This window comes from Bidens hawaiensis, unplaced genomic scaffold, assembly GCF_021521415.1.
Source record: "Bidens hawaiensis isolate Kalapana, Puna unplaced genomic scaffold, B.hawaiensis_p1.1 tig00047030_1, whole genome shotgun sequence".
In the NCBI taxonomy this organism is placed as follows: Eukaryota; Viridiplantae; Streptophyta; class Magnoliopsida; order Asterales; family Asteraceae; genus Bidens; species Bidens hawaiensis.
Genome location: NW_027498415.1, coordinates 54227 through 75874, shown reverse-complemented (window position 1 = coordinate 75874; position 21648 = coordinate 54227). Strand labels below are relative to the sequence as shown.

General features: G+C 33.8%; 3 protein-coding genes and 1 pseudogene across 3 annotated transcripts; all 4 read right to left on the bottom strand.

Moving 5' to 3' along the window:
* Nucleotides 1-733: 733 nt before the first annotated feature.
* Nucleotides 734-1204, bottom strand: LOC143596822 (secreted RxLR effector protein 161 pseudogene; annotated as a pseudogene).
* A 2928-nt stretch (nt 1205-4132) lies between these two features.
* LOC143596820 (uncharacterized) lies at nt 4133-4531 on the bottom strand. The gene has a single exon (XM_077075495.1). It carries the CDS (start codon nt 4529-4531, stop codon nt 4133-4135), a length of 399 nt encoding a protein of 132 aa, XP_076931610.1.
* A 9339-nt stretch (nt 4532-13870) lies between these two features.
* Nucleotides 13871-16410, bottom strand: LOC143596827 (uncharacterized). Its single transcript, XM_077075498.1, has 5 exons — nt 16162-16410; nt 14582-14659; nt 14405-14489; nt 14162-14250; nt 13871-14033 (listed from the first exon to the last, which is right to left on the bottom strand). The coding sequence occupies exons 1-5, from the start codon at nt 16408-16410 to the stop codon at nt 13890-13892; spliced, it is 645 nt and encodes a 214-aa protein (XP_076931613.1). The 3' UTR covers nt 13871-13889.
* Nucleotides 16411-17789: 1379 nt separating this feature from the next.
* Nucleotides 17790-21087, bottom strand: LOC143596824 (uncharacterized). The gene is made up of 2 exons (XM_077075497.1): nt 20817-21087; nt 17790-17982 (listed from the first exon to the last, which is right to left on the bottom strand). Exons 1-2 carry the CDS (start codon nt 21000-21002, stop codon nt 17791-17793), a joined length of 378 nt encoding a protein of 125 aa, XP_076931612.1. The 5' UTR covers nt 21003-21087; the 3' UTR covers nt 17790.
* Between the last annotated feature and the right edge of the window lie 561 nt (nt 21088-21648).

Here is a 21648-nt window from a genome sequence, read left to right as displayed (position 1 = left end):
TGTAGTTTGCGATAAGTTAGATATTGTGCAAACCCTGTAGATGTTCTGGATCGGTTAGTGGGAGAATGGGAGAATGTAACAATTATCTTGCTAATATACTAACAAGGTATAATTAATTTTGATCTATTATTATATAAATGATAATGATGGCCACACATAAATATATATATATATCCATATATTTATTCTTACATTCTCCCACTTGGCCGAATAATCATTTATTATGAGCGTTAGATTAGTCTGCAGATTTTAACACTCATTTTAGCTTTAAACTCAAACTGGAGCAGAGAAATACAGTCATTGAATTGAACATCAGCTCAAGACCCCCATTAATCATACTGCAGTCCTTATTTAAAACCTAAGTAGTTATGATCAAAATTTATAAGTAAGCCCTTCAAATATTTGATTTGTATATTAATTTGTCTATATGTCATTACGCATGCAGAACATATTAAGAGACATACAAAATCAAAATTGAGGAAATTTTATTAAATAAAATGTAAGTTAGCACAATATGCAATTAAATAAGGTCTTCAGCAAATCCCATATTAGCAACATGTTGTTCAAAAACTTTAGGTGGGAGACCTTTAGTCATCAGATCCGCTAGCATATTATTTGTACTAATATGCTCAATACAAAGTTTATTTTCCTCAATTCGTTCACGCACGAACAAATACTTTGTATCAAGATATAAACCAGCTCCAGTCGAACTGTTACTGTTCGAGAAACTAACGGCAGCTGAATTATCACAGTAAAGCTTCAATGGTCTAGAAATGGAATTGACTATTTTGAGTCCAGAAATCAGATTTTTAAGCAACATTCCACAGCATGTTGCATTATAAACAGCTATATATTCCGCCATCATAGTGGAAGTTGATGTTAGCTGTTGTTTATGACTCCTCCATGAGATGGGTCCGCCTGCTAACATAAAGATATACCCCGAAGTGGACTTTTTGTCATCTTTGCATTTAGCAAAGTCAGAATCAGAATAACCTATCACTTCTAAATTATCACTTCTTCTATAAGTTAGTTTGTAGTCTTTTGTCTTTTGCAGATAACGAAGCACTTTCTTAGCTGCTTTCCAGTGCTCAAGGCCAGGGTTAGTCTGATAACGGCCTAACATTCCAGAAATATAAGCAATATCTGGACGAGTACAAACTTGAGCATACATAAGGCTCCCGACTACTGATGCATAAGGTATCATTCTCATCTACTCCTTTTCAACCTTTGTCTTCGGGCATTAGATGCACCAAAAATGTCTCCTTTAACTACTGGAGATGCAATTGGGTTACAATATTGCATCTTGTAATGAGTAAGGACACGATCAATGTAGGCCCTTTGAGATAATCCTAAGATCCCTTTGTGTCTGTTTCGGTGAATTTCGATGCCAATAACATAAGAAGCATCTCCGAGATCCTTCATGTCGAAGTTATGCGAGAGTAATCGCTTCGACTCATGCAACATGACTAAACTATTACTTGCCAATAAAATATCATCTACGTAAAGGACACGTATAGTAAATTTACTCCCACTTATCTTAAGGTAGGTGCATTGATCCACTTGATTCTTTGTAAAACCTTGTTTCTTCATGACTTCATCAAACTTTAGGTACCATTGACGTGATGCTTGTTTCAACCCATATATTGACTTTTTCAGCTTACAGACTAGATGTTCTTGACCTTTAGGTATAAAACCTTCAGGTTGTTTCATGTACACATCTTCGTCTATATTTCCGTTAAGGAAAGCGGTTTTTACGTCCATCTGATGCAGCTCTAAATCAAAATGAGCTACTAGGGCCATAATGATCCTTAATGAATCTTTTCGAGAGACAGGTGAGAAGGTCTCTTGATAGTCAATTCCCTCTTTCTGAGTGTAGCCCTTTGCAACCAATCTTGCTTTATAGCGTTCAACGTTCCCATTTGGATCAAGTTTTGTTTTAAACACCCATTTACATCCTACGGGTTTGATACCGTTGGGAAATTCTACCAAACCCCAAACGTCGTTTTTCTTCATGGAGTCAAGCTTATCATTCATCGCTTTATTCCATTCAGAAGATTGTTCACTGCTTATGGCTTCATTATAAGAGATAGGATCGTTAAGCTTTTCGGGGTCAACTTCAGTCAGGTAGGTGACATAATCATCAAAGTTAGTAGGTTTTCTGGACCTAGATGACCTCCTGAGTTGATTAGTGGGTTCAACATTATCTTGGTTTTGAGTGTTTGATGTGCCTTCATTTTCTGTTATAACGGGTTCTGGGTGTGGAGAAGCTGAGTGTAGAGAAGTTGGTGCAGTAGGTTCAATTGCATTGGGACAAGAGGAATAACCGGAGATACAACAATCGACAAGTCTCCCCCCGCATCTTGTACTTCTTGCAATTCTTCATAAGGGTTAGTACTGCTCCCACTGATCTTGTAATCCTCCAGGAACACGGCACGCTTGGTTTCTACAATACGAGTGACATGGGAAGGACAATAGAAACGATAACCCTTTGAATTTTCAGGATACCCGATAAAGAAACATGTAACAGTTTTAGGGTCAAGTTTCTTTAGGAAAGGGTTATATAGTTTTGCCTCAGCAATATAACCCTATACTTTCATATAATTAAGACTCGATTTCCTTCCTATCCAAAGTTCATAAAGAGTTTTAGGGACAGACTTAGAAAGAACTCTATTGAGTATATGAACGGCTGCTTTTAAGGCTTCAGTCCAGAGGAATAGAGGTAAATTAGTGTTGGCTAACATACTGTGTACCATATCCATAAGGTTTCGATTTTTCCGTTCAGCGACACTATTTTGCTGAGGAGTACTTGGCATGGTGTATTGGTTCACGATCCCATGGCCCTTACAAAACTCATAAAATGGACCAGGAGCCTGACCCACATCAGTATGTCTTCCATAATATTCACCTCCTCTATCTGATCTGACAACTTTTATTTGACGATCTAATTGTTTTTCAACTTCAATTTTATAATCCTTAAAAGTTGTTACAGATTCATATTTTTCTTTAATGAGAAACAGGTAGATGTAGCGGGAATGATCATCAATGAAAGTGATAAATGAAGTATGTCCAGTTATGCCAGCAATGGGGTAAGGGCCACTGATATCAGTATGAATGAGTTCTAATAAATTAGAGCTCCTAATGGAGCCTTTCTAATTTGCCGATGTCGTTTTTCCTTTTAGGCATTTGACACATGTTCCAAAATCGGTGAAATCGAGATGTGGCCTAGACGTGGCCTAGACGTTGATGCCACAACATAGAAGAAGTCGGGCTAACCGGTCCCGTGAGATGTGGCCTAGACGTTGATGCCACAACATAGAAGAAGTCTCTAAGTCTCGTTTCTCTTGAATCTTTGTGAGTGATTTATTAATATTATACGACAACAAAGATTTAGAAAAATTATCATCTAGTTCTAATTTATAAAGACCACCATCCAAAAAACCATAACCAAACACTTGAGAATTAAAAGAAATAGTAAGTTTGACATGACCATGAGAAACATCAAAACCGTCCATGTCTAACTTTGGTCCTGATACTAGATTCCGAGTAATCTCAGGAATATATAAGGTATCATAAAGTTTAATACATAAACTAGTTTTCATTATTAATTGTAAAGTTTCCACAGCCTTGACTTCAAGTTCTTTATCATTCCCTAGTCTTAGTGTTCTTTGGTTTCTTTCCAGCTTCCAGATTGAAAGGAATCCTTGAGTAGAATTGGTCACATGAACCACAGAACCAGAATCAAACCACCATGTATTAGCAGGAACAGTTAAATTATAGGATTCAAGTACCATAAAGAGATCATTACCTTTCTTGATCAGCCACTCCTTAAAGTCTGGGCAGTCTTTCTGCTTGTGAATGTACTTCTTACAGAACTTGCAGAAAGGCTTTCCAGTGGAGTTTTGAGAGCTGGATGAAGCACATGTATTATTCTTTTGAACTTTAGCAAACTCCTTTCTTGAATGAGTGTTCTTCCTCTTCTTGGAGCTGGTGGTAAGGTAAGCAACTTCAGGTTTATCCATCTTCATACGCTCTTCCTCTTGCACTCACATAGCAATCAGGTCACTCATGGTCCATTTATCCTTTTGGGTGTTTTAATTGATCTTGAAAGCTTCATAGGCAGCAGGAAGAGAAGTCATGATGAAGTGTACCAGAAAACCACACTGATCTCCATGTCTAATCCCTTTAGTTTATGGGCCATGTCGTTCATCATCATAATGTGCCCACGAATGCCACTCCTTCCATCATACTTAGTAGTCACTAGCTTGAGAATAAGAGTACTAGCATGCGCCTTAGATGTTTCTTTGAATTGCTCCTCCACAGAAGCCAGATAGGTTTTAGCATCTTCAGAGTCTGGAATGGATCCTCTTATCGGCATGCTAATAGAGTTTTTCATAAGCATTAGAGACATGCGGTTACACCTCTTCCATTTTTCGAACAATAAATGCTCAGCAGGAGTACTGTTGGTGGTTAATGTTGGAGGTTCCTCCTCGAGTAGAGCATAGTCGAAATCCAGGAAGGCGAGATTGAGCATAAGAGATTCCTTCCAGGCAGCAAAGTTATCTCCAGTTAATGGTGTAATTCCACCATTCGGAGCAATTAATGGAAATTAGATGAGAATAGTAAGATACTAAACTAGAAGAGACTTAGACTGATCTAGGGGAAATTAAACTAAGGCAGGCATAGATAAGGACCATTTATAATTATGAAGCTGTGATAATAAATGTCTACTATTAACATCAAACTAATAGACAACTTGAATAAAAGGTTCTACTTAAACAAAAAATAAATCACCTTTAGGCAGAAATAAATTTTATTTAATTATATGTGCAAACCAATTGTAACACATTACCTTTGGGCAGAAGTGAAACAATCATTTTAATTATACACGAGTTAGTTTTGCTTGAATTAAATTTATCGTGTTTTCGGTTTTATGAGATCTCGGAAATTATGAGTTCTCGGTTAACACTTGGGTTTTTGGTTTTATTGTGTTTTCGGTTTTATAAGATCTCGAAAATTATGAGTTCTCTGTTAATACTTGAGTTTTCGGTTTTATTGAGATCTTTGTTTTAACCAAGATTTCGGTTTTAATGAGATCTCGGTTTTAACCAAATCCAAATTATTTAAGGTAAACATATCTTGATTCAAATTCTTTAGAGATTAATTTTATCACCAAGATTTGTTTTTAATTTTGAAATTTATAGATTTCATAATTATTCAAAATTTAAAATCTTTGAAGATTTGTTTATTCAATTGTTTTAGGAAAAACACAATCATAATCCGAATTTTAACCAAAATATGTAATATTTTTGAAAAACTCATGATGAACACGAAGAACATCGCCGAAAAACCATAAAGTTTTTAACAAATATTTAATGTGAAATTGGTTATAACATTGTTTTTAAACAGTTTATGTATAACCAGATTTCAATAAGTTAAATAAGAATTTAATGATAAAATAAGAAACAGAATTTGGGTTTATCAGATTTTAGTTTCATGTTTTCCGGTTTAGATCCAGATTTAGGGAAAACATAAAGAACTGATTAATCAACATCGCTCTGATACCACATGTTGATAAGTTCTTTACGTATGTAATGAAAAACATGAATGTTATGGTAAACCCACAAGTAAAACATACCTGTTACAGCAGAGAGAGTAGCCATGGCTGATGAGAATCCTCTTGTTAACATGATAGTCAGCTTGGTCGAATTCCCCTTTAGGATGTATGTTAGTGATGGGGATTAGGGTTCTTGAAAAAACCGAATATAGAGAGATAGGGGTCACGAATTTCTTAAGTGTGAGAGTTAGGTTTTTCTTATGATGTTAATATATCTCTCCCATTTATTTATATATATACACCCAAGGGGAAACCCTTGATTAGCAAGTAATGGCAATATGGTCCATCAACAATTACCTAGCTAATATACTAACAAGGTATAATTAATTTTGATTTATTATTATATAAATGATAATGATGGCCACACATAAATATATATCCTTATATTTATTCTTACACAAGGTAGTAAATGAAGATGAATACAACGAATGCAGGAATAAAGGGGTATGCAGATGCATAAGCGAAGAACAATGAAGTGATGCAAGTATGATGAATGAAGGTGAGCAATTGATGATGAAAGAGTGAAGTTATTAAAGACATAGAGTCAAAAAGAAAAGGCCAAATACAAATTTGGAGTTGGGACTACAACCAGTGATGAAGTTTGAACAAAATCACAAAAACGCAGGGGAGAGGGAGGCTACACTAAGTTGCACCCCTGATTACAAGATTGGATGAACAAGAATGTTTGAATATCAACCATGCCTTGATTCAAGTCCCAGATCGATAATCAAACACGTACTAAACAAATAACTCTTGTTTATATTAATTAGAAAATCTAACACAAAAAACTGATTACAACACCTCAAACCCTAACTCGGTCTGACTCTTGATGAACCCTAACTCGGTTACACCAACTTCACTTATTCTAAGACAATCATAACTCGACTTATGTAGACTAATCAAACTTGCTAGTCAAGTCATTACCAAATATAATAAACCCTAATAATTCTTGAGCCGGGCTTTCCACTTGGGCCAAACACCAATTGTGCCAACATTGATTAGGGGGAAAATGTTTGAATATTTGTCCTAAGTTTTATTCTTAATATTGTATTGAAACTATATCCTAAGCATAGTATTTATAGTTATGTTAGTTAAGAGTTAAGTGGTAGTTATTTGGCCATTAAACTAATCATGTTGGTAGGTACAGTTAGTTGATATCTATAAATACTTGTAAACTCTCATCTGTAAAAATTTAACTAATCTACTCTCTTGATCCCAAAGATTCTACCAAAATTAACCGATAAAACACGCATGAATAATTGCAATTTTGCACAATTAACCGAATATTAGCACGCATGACAATGACCATCATGTTCCGGAGCTCTCACATAAGTGTGGCATAACTCATAAGCTAAACCTGAATCAAAACCAAAAACAAGTTCATGAATCATGATACATGTACGTAACTCTACATATATAATGCATTTTATATATAAAAGAAATTAAATGTCCATGAAAGAAATTTAATAAAAAGTGATAAGAGGAAGGGGACAGTAGAGGATGTCAATATCTCCAATTAAAGATTCATCAGCAAACACTTCCATGTTCTCTCTTTAAACATCCTTCCTTCCATTCCTCTTACAATATCTGCATTTAATCATCCCCTCCCTAGCTATATAGTCTTTGTATATATGTTTATCTATATGTATATTAACTTCCATGTGCAATCAGAAACCAACACAACCACATATTCTAACGGTCGCCACACTCGAAGCAAACCAACTTCAAACTAGTTCAGAGATCAGACTTGTAACTGTGCAAGATAATATAGTCTATAAATACACCTTGGGTTATTCATCTCCCCCTGAGAAAAAAAATGTCATTTATTGTTTATTATTTAATCCTCCACCTATGTGTTTCCATGCATGCATGCAGCTCCCTCCATCTTGGCGTGTTCCACAAGGAACCCGGGAAAGAACTCCGTCTTATAACTAGCAAGGTTTATATCTTTTATACATATAGTGAGAGAATTATGGGAAAACCCGTTCTTCATGAAAAAACCAAAAACTTCATACTACATATAATACTGCATATATGCGGTATATCATATTACTCATATGATATTAGTACTACATATATGTGGTATGCATGTAGTATATTGCATATATGCAAGTAGTATAGGAAGTTTTATATTATTTTCATGAAGAAGTGCATATATGTAGTATGGAGTATTTTTTTCTTTTTTTTTCATAAAGAAAAGTTTTCTCATGATCCCTCCATGTATATATACATATATATTATGAAGTGACTGATAAGATTATTGGTTTCATCTTATATCTAAATCAGACAGTACTGGTACTAAATGCTGAGCTCGAAGGAACAAATTGTGTTAATGAAAGGGTTGAACTAAAGGAGTCCAAGCTTGAGTTTCCTTTAAATGAGCACAAGATCCATAAAGGTTATGACTTGATGATATTTCTGAGTGAATAATTTGTATATTAATATGGATTGCTATGTGGATATTGATACCGTATGCATGTTATAATCTGCAGGAAGTGACATCAAGGTACAAATTTCTCAAGAGGAAAACAAAGTAGAGGTAAATCGCTTATCATGCATCATTTATAGATTTTTTTTTCGTGTTTTTTGAAACTAGCTTCTTGTACTTGCAGTCGTTTCGATATATATATATATATATATATATATATATATATATATATATATATATATATATATATATAGAGAGAGAGAGAGAGAGAGAGAGAGAGAGAAAACTCATCTTTAGAGAGAAAACTTAAAAATTCCTATAAATTTATTTTTAATTAAAAATAAAAAAATATTTTCAAAATTCTGTTTTTGTCATTATTCTTATAATTTCTTACCCTTTGTTCGAAAAAAATAAAAAAAACCAAAAAAAAAAACCGCTGTAATGCACATACGTATTACTGTGCGATACCGTTGTATTACACATGTGTATTATTGTGTATTTTTAAGTTTATTAGTATTTAATGACATATATTCAATTTTTGTGTATTGTATGTGTGTAGTAGTGTTGTATTATATGAAAAAAATAATAATAATAAAATAAAAGTCGATGTAGTGCACATGTGCGTTAATGTTGTATTACACATACGTACTAATGTGTATTCGATGTGCGTATTAGTCTTATATTGCATATATACAATAGTGTGTATCAAATATGTGCAATAGTGTTGTATTCTATGCAATACAAAACTTTTGCATATATGCAATATACACTATTACACATGTGCACTACACCGACGAGATTACCGACAAGGTTTTTTTTTTTTGGAACAAATAACAACATATAAGAATAATGGGAAAAAAAGAAACTTCAAAAAAAATTTTAAAAAAAAGTTAAAAATAATTTTTTAAGAGTTTTTAAGTTTTCTCTATAACAGGAGTTTTCACTTGATCCCACCCATATATATATATATATATAGCTTGTAAGTAAACTCTAGAAGTGAATAAAGAGTTTTTCGCCAAACTTAACCAAGCTAACTTGTCTATAGGGTAGTGAATTGTCTAGAAGTCTAGCATGCGCACTACACCGACGAGATTACCGACAAGGTTTTGTTTTTTGAACAAATAACAACATATAAGAATAATGGGAAAAAAAGAAACTTCAAAAAAAATTTAAAAAAAAAGTTAAAAATAGTTTTTTAGGAGTTTTTAAGTTTTTTTCTATAACAAGAGTTTTCACTTGATTCCACCCCTATATATATATATAGCTTGTAAGTAAACTCTAGAAGTGAATAAAGAGTTTTTCGCCAAACTTAACCAAGCTAACTTGCCTATAAGGTAGTGAATTGCCTAGAAGTCTAGCATGCGAAATTGCGAATTTCAAAAAAAAAAAAAAAAACAACTAGAAGTACCGGCCAGTCTCGTTCCTAAATCATCTGATAATAAAAAATAAATCCTCTTTTATATTGCAAAACTTAAGAAACTATGCATGTGTAGCTAGATATCTACAAACATTCAAGCATGACTTAATTCATTTTAATATGATCTTTGCCATACATGCATGATTGCATGCAAGATGATAATACTTTCATTATTCATTTTCAAGCTGTAACTTTGAAAGCAGAAACTTCCATAACATTCAAAATTTTAAAATATCAAGTATGTGATATATTTAACTTTACACAACATCGTCTCATCTTCTTGATCTTGATCTAATGTTCCTTAAATAATTATCAAACTTGCATGCATCCATGAAAATTCATTGGTTTTTAAGAAGTAGCCAAGTGATCAGATTTTAAAAAAGTCAAATATATGTCTCTACAAGAATACAAAACCATACCAATAATTAAGTATTTGGCATATGGTGTTATAACTATTGTTTAGACATCACATAAAATATTATAAAGTCATAAACTTTTTCTTATCGTCTATCGTAGGGATTGAAGAAACACGGTCGAACAACAATGGAGTCTAAGCTTCAAGATTCAAAGGAAGCTATAAACAAATCTGAGGATAATAGCATTACTGAAGATGTTGTAGTCATGGACTATGCGCAACCCCACCGCAAGCCACCAATCCACAATATACAGCCTTGAATGAGTTATCTTGTTGATTTTACTCCAATTTCCGAACGTGATATATATTTGAATTAGTTAGTCAATATATACTATATATATCTTGTATTAATGTAAGCTCAAATTACGCATTTGGAGTTGTGAACAACCCCTTTGGGGTGTATTATCAACTATAGCAATGCTTTGTTTCTATGATGTATGATAAGTGAGTAATTGTAATGAATCATTGTATGGTTACTTGCAATGATCATGTCTATGTTGCAGTGTTAACTTTACTATCAATGAAGAAATATCAAAAATTGATTTGTGGTCCATTGATGTACCCATGTCTTAAATATGTTGGTTGGTTCCTTCTTAAAGCAGGAATACAGTTATATGGTAGTTTGATCAACTTGCTTCTCTCTCAATCACTCTCACTTCTCACTCTCTCTCTCTCTCTCTCTCTCTCACACACACACACACTTTTATATGTATAACTTTAAGAGCCTGTAACCATTGGTCATGATTGATCAATGGCTAAAATTAAGCAATTGGCTTAAATATAAATAATTATGTGGGAAGTTTGTGATTATTATAATTTTTTTTTTGTCATTATGGGTAGTAAAAATCACATTTTTTGTTGTGAAATTACCCATCTTTAGACCATGCATAGTGGTTTTGCCCCAGATTAGCAACCCCCCCCCCCCCCCTCCTTCCTTTCATTGTGATCTCATGCTCGATTTCTTGTTCAATCAATTTAATTTACCATGTGTGCTTGTAAAGTGTGTATAATTAAGGTTTTTGTTCTTCGTCTTCATCCTTATATCACGAAAACAATAATACACGTGCAAAGTGAGGACTAGACCTTAGCCAGCGCCCAGAAGGTAGGCTAAGGTCGCTGGTACCTGCGCGCTTTACACGAATATTATTGTTTTCTTTTCTTAGTGTTTCACATCTATATTATAAAAAGTATTGCATCATGCTATGTATAAAGTATCTCTCGCCAATTTATGCACCATTTACCACTTTTATAAAATTGTTCCAGATGTGGGCTTTAAAAATAATGCGCACACACACATGAATCATGATATGTGTTTCAAAAATAATGCACACAGGCACAAAAAGTTTATGAATTAATATACATGTCATGCTCACATTCCCCTTTTTTTACTATGAAATATTTAAATCCTAGTTATAAAAATTGTTATATGTACAATAAAGAATAGACTGGCCACTATGATTAATTGACTCTTTTTTTCATCAAAAATTAGTTTCAAGAACTAATTTGTTCCATAAATAATGAATCACTCACACACAAGTTAATAATAAAAAGACTATCAATATGCTTAATTCAAGTACAAATTTTCACCAAGGTAAATCAAAAGCGCGTCAAATTTAATCAAAACATGCCAAGGAAACAAAGAGGAGATCGGATCGATAATGGCAATGCGTTCAGAGGAGTCATCAAGCTGATCTTAACCATCAATGTGCTTCTGCAAGATTCAGTCTTCCGAAATAATAAACTGTATTTTGTTTCAGGGATCATCACTTGTCACTACACAGTAAATGAAGAAGTTTATTATATGAGTGAACTAGGAGCAGGCAATCTTTATGATCATTGATCGATCACTTCTTTAACTAAATAATCTTGTGAGATTATATGGCCCCACATTGGTCGTCCACCCTCATCTGATTTCCTGGCACCACTGCTTGACGTCTGGCCCACATCAAGCAAGTCCGAAATGTTGCTTGTCCGCTTGGTTCCACATCATCCAGACGGCTGAATAATAAAACCGTTGTACATGCTCTTAGTAACCTTTGAAGAGGTAATATATATAGTGATAAGCACATGATGCCACTCTAGCAGATGTATGAGGTTTGAATCTTGCTTCCATTGGTTTCCTACCGTAACTTCTTGAAGTTCATCTGCGTCATTATAACCGATTTATTTAACCAAGTTCATCTAATAGCAACTTCTCATCTGTTAAAAGAAAAGGAGAGCAACAACTAGTGGACCAAGAGTTCAGTAGCCATGAACATAGACCAAAAGTAGGAATTTTTGCTCTAGGATATTGACTATTACAATGTCTATGACACATGCATCATGCATGAGAATTCAAAGGGCTGGCATTGTGTTGATTTCCATTAACTCTAGCCCCCATTTGAGCCAATCAGATAAAACTTGATGTGAGCATAGGCCATAGAGATTAGACCTGTCCCAGGCAACTGAAGTTCATCGACCCTGTGTTGTCTTAAAATTAAATATCATGTGGAACATTGCATGTGCAATGATAAAGACCTTGTTGATGTTCTTGGAAAACATCATAAATTCCAAGTGAATGGATGCAAAAAGGACATGTATTTCATGTTTTGAAGACTTCGGTTGCTTAGTTTGTTTTTTGCTTGTTCATTAGTCGTATCAAATGGCATTCGATAGAACATAAACGCTCACATTGTAGTTATTCCCAACATAGACACTGTAGATAGATAGGTAACTCAGTCAAAATTTATTAGTAGAAACCTCTTCAACGCTTAGTTGCTACCGATGACCAGTTACCTTTGATTAGTATTAACTTGTTATTGAAGCCTATTTGCCACAAACCAAATTGGCACCGTTCGGTGGTAACTCACTATTGCTGATTATCACTTAATAGTCAATTACGGATTGTCATTATTGATAATCAATTACGTTTGTTTATTAGTTTACTTGCAAGTTTCCATCAGTCATGCCAATTCAAACCATGGGTGTCTCGCTCCCTTAAACCTTCGTGTGTGTCAGTTCCTGAAATTATAATAGTACCGTACAAACGTGTAGGGTGTACTTTACTTTGTTTTTAAGTAAATCACAATTAATCAAAATGACCTGATATCCATAAAATCCTCATTTCAGATTTTCAACTTACAAGTTACAACCAACACAAATGTGACATACTAACATTAAAAAAATCAAATGTGGACTCCACTTTAAATGTAAGATTATTGGTAGGGTACCTAAAATCGATCCTCTCATTATTCATTTGTAAAACATGCACAATACCTCTGGTCCTCAATGTCGGTAGAGAAGGTTTTTTTTAAAATACTTAAATCAAGTATAAAAAATGAAGTCATCCATTCCTAACTGCAGCCCAAATTGCAGGTATGCAGCTTCTACAACATCACTAATTGTACGTGATGAGCTTTTAAAAAATCTGTATTGCGCTGATAGGACGCTACAATAAAAAGCGGTGGTTCTGAGGCGTGGCAACTGCCATCAGTAGCGGTGTTGAACGGTGGGGGCGCATGTAGATTTCCCACATGAACTTTAATCTTTTATCCTATTTTGTCCCTACAGAATATACTGTTGGTTGTCTTTGCACAATAAAATGTAATTTTCTTTTAACATCAATTTATTTCCTAAATTTTTCAGGATAAAAACATCGTAACCTGTATTCTGCAAAATTTGAACTCTCAACCTTTTGGTTGTGAGACAGACACTTTAACACCACCTAGATGTCCCATTGAGGACAGTAACAATCTAATTTACATCACCGGTCATAAGTTGAAGTCGCTCCCTCACAAGTTCATGACAAGAGGAAACCAGTAATATGCAATCTTACGTGCAGGCAGGTCCTTAGTGATTCGAGCAGAAGATAACAGGAGATTATGGTGCATTTTCAAAATAGGAAGATTAATCATACACTCTTTCAAAGGAGTTGATTACAATTAAAAATGGATATCAAAAATAAAAATAGGAAGACCCATGCAACCACATCCAAAAGTGATAAATACTATCTTTTGCTAACATCTGAGACAAATTATCAAGAACCGCTACAATTCACGATGAAAGGTTTTGCGAAGTTGATGAATTCAGATGTCCTAATTCCTAGTTTTAGATCGATCTCTCCGCCACCCAGCCAAAAGTAGTAAGGTTGAAGCTTCACAATTGCTTCATCCAAAATAACCTGCCATTTTTACCCCAAAAAATAACTATGTATCATAAAACACATATTTTTATGTACCCTGAAAATTACAACAATAATCGTTTTACAAATTTTCAAACTAAAAAATTACTAAACTATTAGCTGATTACCGGGATGTCTGTTTTCATGCCAACGCATGTAACTCCATTGTGTTCAAAACCAGTCAATTTGTGTGATTTGTCTTCGGGAGCAAGTCTTACTGTAAGGCCAAATTAAAATGAAATTAATGATCATGAGTTGTGGCCCAAAATCACAAACAACTCTCAAACCAAATATCCCGATATGCTCATTTAAAGGATGTTTTTATAAGTTTATAACATGAAAGTTAACTATTAACCAGAGATGTTACTTACAGTTGAATCTCTTTTTGGGTATCTTGCCATTGTTGAGTGTATAAAGAAAATTTTTTACGGTATCAGCACTAAACCGAGCAGTATACTGCAGTAAAAAAAGATTGAAAAGATAAGTTAAGAGCAGTGTGGGTTGCATTATAGCCAACAAAGACATGAAAAACTGGAATAAAAAAGTACCTGAACGACAACAATGTAGTATTTTGAATTCTGTCGGTCACTGCAATCTGTAATGTCAGATGGAGCTTGAGTATTTACCTGCAAGTAACGAAAGTATTAATATACAAAGTTATGATGCAAAGGAAGCTCTGAAAACCTATTTGATAAACACCTTATTTCACTATGAAATGCAATTTGATATTTGGTGTCAATCTAACGATCCTCGGTAACTAATTAGAGGTGCAGGCGAGCCTAGCTGTTCACGAGCTACTCGAAATCGGATCGATAAAAAGCTTGAATCAGGCGGAGCTTTTTCGAGCTCGAGCCAAGCCCAAGCCTCAAACAAAGCTTGTTTAGTCATTGAGCCCGAGCTCGAACCTCGAATGGGAAGCTAGTTTAGGCTCATCAAGCCTTGTGTATTTTAAAGTTTTGCCTCAGGGAGAGTAAACGAGCCAAGCCACTTGTGAGCTACTAAAGATCGCTTGTTCAAAACTCAAATCGAGCCAAGCATAAAAGAGCCCGAGCTCGAACTTTTATTAATCATCTCATAAACAAGCTTGATCCTGAGCTTCACATATCGAGCTCGGCCAGGTTGCGAGCCTAAACAAGCTATTTATTTTTGTAACTTTTATTTAATACATTTATATAATAATAATGATTGTTATATATAAACAAATGTCAAAAAAATAAAATTATATACATTATATTGTATAGAAAAATTATAACTATAACTATAAAGTATAAATATATTCATCATCGTACTCAGTATATCTCACCAATAACAAAGCTATGGTAGGGTCTGAGGAGGGTAAGATGTAGACAGCCTTACCTCTACCCCGTAGGAATAGAGAGGCTGCTCCCGGTGAGACCCCCGGCTCGATAGTGGTTTGCATCAAGCCTTGGACATAAGGCACATAACATTCAACCATCGGCACACTAGCCGATTGGTGCATGTACCCTTGTCTTTCGGCTATCAACGCCACCACATGATGCCTGATTAACCTTCCGCCACTTTTAACGTTATTTTCACAAGATTAGTAAAATAACGTCAAAATTAGTGCAATTTAACTTTAGCCCACCCGAGGGTTCACACATATTTACATATAAATATATATGTAAATAAGTATAAAAATTGATAAATAAAATCATTAAATAATTGACAAAAAATAAACAAGCCGAGCTTGATCTTGAGCCTTCTTGAATTGAAACAAGCTCGGGCTCGGGCCAGCTCGTTTACACCCCTATTTGCCTCATTTGGACATGTACTAATTAACTTCACACTAGGTTTTTCACAGAATATATTATAATAATTAAAAAAAAACGTATACGAATAAATTAATAAACAATGAACGAGCCAAGCCGAGCCTGAGCTTGAAAAACAACTCACAAGTTGTTTCGAGCTCAAGCTCAAGGTCTAGTAAGTCAATACTAGCCGACAACCCTAAACAATTTGATGAATTTTGTTCAAACAGCAATGCAATACAATAGTATTGTAGTCAGTGGTAAGTTCATCTAAATTAGCAGTTACCTCTATGAGTCCTAAAACGTACACCAATATAAACCTCAAAAACAGAAACAATGAGTTAAATTAGTAATAATACCAGGACAATGCTTTTGCATAGATGATGAATAGAAGCAGCGGCCAGAACATCTCTACGAGCTTCTAGCGACCAGTCGTAGTAATCGGACGGAACGCGTTTAAATGGCGACAAGTACGGCGGAGAGGCGAGCTTCGGTTCCGGTGGTGGATTGTTGCTGTTCAGAATTGGTTGATGGAGGAAGAGCTCCAGTTGTGTTATTCTGTCAAGGATTTGGGTTTGTCGACTTTCTAGGGCTGCTAATTGTTCCATCCGATGGTTGGCTTGCTTTTGCTTAATAAATAGATTGTTGTACTAGGAAAGGATACAACACGTGTTAATAAGTGAAGAAAGAAAGCATGGCAAATGAAAAATGTTAAATACGCATTAGGTTGTTGTACTGCATCCATAAAAACACCAAACATAGAGGAAAGATAAATTACTCTCACATGTGTAAGTTTCTTTTTAATATATAGTTTAATTATGTTTATTATTATTATTATTATTATTATTATTATTATTATTATTATTATCTCTAACTACTTAACTTTATATATTTAATTAGGGTCTTTCTTTTTCTTCTTAAATAGCAAATGTTCGTTATGCGTTCGTAATCAATTCAATTCCTTAACAAACAAGATTTTATGTTCGATTAGCGTTCATGAACCGTTTGTCAACAAGTTTAATGCTAAATAAGTGAACATGAACAAAGCTTCGTTCGGTTTGGTTCAGTTACAAGCCTACTTATGAGTCTCATATGCTATATACGTCAAGATATGGGTCAACCTGGTATTTAAATCTCACCAAAGGTTTCTATTTCACACGTCATCAAATGTACAGTCCAATCCGTGCTATAGATATTAAACCAATCAAATGTGAGAACTCACTATAGAAGACAATAATTCTAAACAAAATGGTCCTCACTCAATGAAAGCGATGCCTACCCACCTAAACTACAAATAAATAGGTCTATGATCAAGGTACGATCATCTTAAACTCAACTATTCGCTTTCACTTACATCACGTCTTTCATATCACTTTACTTATTTTCACAAGAGGTTGATCATAGGGAAAACCCCTTTTCTATGACGAGACTAACAATGGCTAGTTTTGTATGTCCAAAGCTCTTTATTAGTAGGAGAACTAGGTTCAAATAGTCTAGCCATATATCTATTTGGTTTGGTGTTTCTTTATTGGCGTTATCCGTGGGACTCGTCCACAACAAAATGATCCCTACTCAACAAGCCATTACTTCGGGTTATTCAACAAGCCAACGCATTCCATTGCCGGGCCATCAAATTTGGTTAAGTGGGCTGTTTAGTATTTGATTTATGATCTGGAATCTGGATATTATTTGGATGTCTTCTATGGAACAAACCACCATTATTATACAGTAAATTAATACCTCAAATTGGTTGCTCAAAGTATAGATGACAGAAATCAAACTTGAAAAGGTCAAACTTGTGGTTGTATTAATTCAAGTTACACAGCCAGTTTGGCATCAATCCAAAAGGTACAACGTGGATCACATAATAAAACGGATAGAAGATGTATTAAGAGATTTAACTAGAATATCATGGCAAGAATTGTGGTTGATACTCTTGAGCATGTCTAACACAAAGTTTTTAAAAGTAAAAATAACAAGAGTTGTAATCAAACCAAAATCTTAAGGCCTTCCTTCTTTGGAGCCGATACCATGTTCTTGTTTCCAGGAAAAGCAGTGTGCGAAACATCAACAAGAGCCTTGAAGCTATAGGGTTCATGCATTGACAGCTCAGACAGAACCTTCCTGTTTAGCTGGATGTTTTCCTTCACAAGCCCGTGCATAAAGTTACCGTAATTCACCTAATATCATTAACCACAATTAATCAACCATGACCCATATATATATCCTCTCCCTATATATATCTATATCTATCTATAATATATATAAACGAAAACACAAAAATCCTATGTGTCGCGATGTGGTCGCTCCCCCCTTTATGAAAGCCACCAGATTTCTTGATTTTTAAATGGAGACCTCTCATTGATTTAACCCAAATTGATGGGTATGGGTCTTACCAAAACCAGATAGCTTTTAAACGGGTTATAACATCTCATTAAATTAAAAATTAATCTTACCAATTATTTGATATGAAAATCCTACAAAATAGGAATATACTAAAATTTAATATCCAATTTAAAAAGAAAAAGATATTATTTATAATTAATAAAAAATTTTATAGTAAAAAACATAAGCGGTTCATGGGTCACCAAATCCAGATAGCTTTTAAACGGGTTATAACATATCATTTATTTATGAAACCCTTTCATCATCAAACCCTAAGTATATTATTAACTTTTTTACAACAAAGAAAATTAAAATCCAAAAAATAAATATTAAAAAACAAAAAATGTAAAACAACCATTCTCTCAAGCCATCAGATTACTTTATTTGTAAATGAAGGTTTCTCACGCATTTGACCCGAATTCATGAGTAAAGGTCTCACCAAACCCAGATAGCTCTTAAACGGGTTATAACATCTCATTATATTAAAAAATAATCCCATCAAATATTTGATATGAAAATCCTATAAAATAGGAATATACTAAAAATTAATATCCTATTTTATTTTAAAAAAATATATTATTTATAATTAAGAAACAATTTTATAATAAAGAAAATAAACGGGTAATGGGTATCACCAAACCCGGATAGCTTTTAAACCGGATTATAACATATCATTTATTTGTGAAACCATTTCATTATCAAACCTCAAGTATATTAATTATTAACTTTCTTACAATAAATAAAATTAAAATCCAAATATACATATATAAATATTAAAAACGAATAATGTAAAACAACCCCCGTAATACGGGGGATAAAATCTAGTATATATATATATAGGATCAGGATCATGTGTGAACTTTTTGAGAATTGAGAACTACAAGAACCATTTTGGACCACAAAAAACCCAAAAAATAAAAAAAAATCATAAAACAAAAAAAAACACAAAAATAAAAAAAGTAAAAAAACCAAAATTCTTATTTATCATCCCGATTTCTATTAAAAAAACGAAAAAAAAATTCTCGGTTTAGCTAAATTATACATATATGTATAATATCTATACTATATATAAAGCATGAGTGAGGGACTTCTTAAATTTTAAGAGATATCAAAATTATTGCTTTAAGTACAAACCATAATGCATAAGATTAAGACATTTTAGGGGCAATTTTGTCTTTTAACAATTTTGTCTTTTAGCAGAATCATATACATTGATTTTGATTTATTAAAAAATAATTATAAGTTGGGTCTTTACCTTTATTGCATTTTGTTAATTTATTAAATAGTTACATATATACCCCTAATTTTAAACCAACTATCCACACGACATTTAAACGCTTAACTTTTTCAAACGTTAATATTTTTTAAAAAACATTATACCATAAAAACGAGTATATTGTTCTCTTTAATTTGAGTATGGTATTGCTATACTTTTCTCATTTTAAAAACTTAATGTGTTGCGTGATTACCATTAAGGACCGTCAAACGGGTTGGGTGGGTTCGGCCGTTTGGGTCATGGGTCGAAAAGGTTAAGGTCGGAATGGGTCGATACAAAAAAAGGTTAATTTGGTTTGGGTCGGGTTGGGACGGGTTCGGGTCGAAAGAGGTCTAAGTCAAAACAGATTTCGGGTTATAACAGTGTCAGGTGGAATGGGTTGCGGGTCAAGACGCGATCAATTTAGTTTTACGTGCACACCGACACCTGATTGCACGCCTACAATCGTTGTGTGGCGTGCTTAGTAATACCGATTAAGCTTTCAATGTCACATTACGAGCATACTATCGTCGGGTTACGCGCACAATGTTGTGAAGTCACGCATATACTGAAACGGTAACACCGGCTACACATTCGATGTCATGTTTGTGTAGATAACTCGCCGCATCGCGCGGGCACTCAGCTAGTGTACATATATGTACACATGTATTTTTTTATACACATATGTATAATTTAAGGTAAATGATAATGTACGTTACGTAAATTAGAGATTAAATGAAAGTATACATATGTGTATAGGTATAGTATGAATTAAAAAAAACGAAAAAAAAAATTCTCGGTTTAGCTAAATTATACATATATGTATAATATGTGTATATATGTACACATATGTTTTTTTACACACATATGTATAATTTAAGGTAAATGATAATGTACATATATGTACATTACGTAAACTAGAGATTAAATAAAAGTATACATATGTGTATAGGTATAGTATGAATTAAAAAAAACGAAAAAAAAATTCTCGGTTTAGCTAAATTATAATTATATGTATATATATGTACACATATGTTTTTTTATACACATATGTATAATTTAAGGTAAATGATAATGTACATATGTGTACATTACGTAAACTAGAGATTAAATGAAAGTATACATGTGTGTATAGGTATAATATGAATAAAAAAACTTCGATTTTTTTTAATGAAACCGGAATGAAATATAAGAATTTTGGATTTTTACTTTTTTAAAATTTTCGTTTTTTTTTTTTTTGTTTTATAATATTTTTATAGAGATTTTTTTAGTGGTCCAAAATGGTTCTCAAAGTTCTCAATTTGCCAAAGGTTCTCTTAGGATCCTTACCCTATATGTGTGTGTGTGTGTGATAAGATAGAAAGCATAGCATACACCATGTACGCGAGTGCCAGCATTAATGCGTTCTATCCAAAGGGAACGCATGTCACGTTTCTTGTTACGTCTGTCTCTGTATGAATACTGAAGCGCCTTTTCCACCCTTTCTCTAGCTATCCTGATGCAGTTCTTCGCTCTTCCCCGAAAACCTTTGGCTAGCTTAAATACTTCCTTCTTGTTCATCTTTCTTTACTCTTACCTTACCTATATTGTTGTAACAGAAACAGTTAAAACATCAAGTTCTATTGAATCCAGATGAACTGCCATTATTAAGCATGACCACATGATACCCTAATTCAGGGCATTCAACATAAGACTGAATGTGTTTATTTAATATTAAGGTTTTTAGGGATTACAAACCGAAATACAGATAACAAACTAAGCATTATTAGGCTAGCAGAAAGTTTGATTCATTGAAACAAACAATCAAACACTTGGAGTGCAGATAAATGAACGAGGCTACACAGACAAAACATTAACTAAGCTCCAGTAGCGGAAATTATGTACAACAGATCACACATACATTATACAAAGCAGCAGCAAAACATGTATAAAAAAACTTCTCTACAGCAATAAACAACAAACAAGCGTATATGAAGCAATAACAAGCTATGGTTTAAAGTGTAAACGAGCCAAGCCACGTCCAAGCTCAACAGCTCGTTATGAATTACGAGAGCTTGGCTCGTTTCGAGCTCTTTTTTAAAAGCTCGAGCTCGGCAGTCTTTTTTCAGCCTCGAGCTCGGCTCATTTATTATTTATTATTTATTAATTATTATATATGTATTTTTATTATTATATGTTGAAAAGAAGCCTTAGACGATCCTAAGCT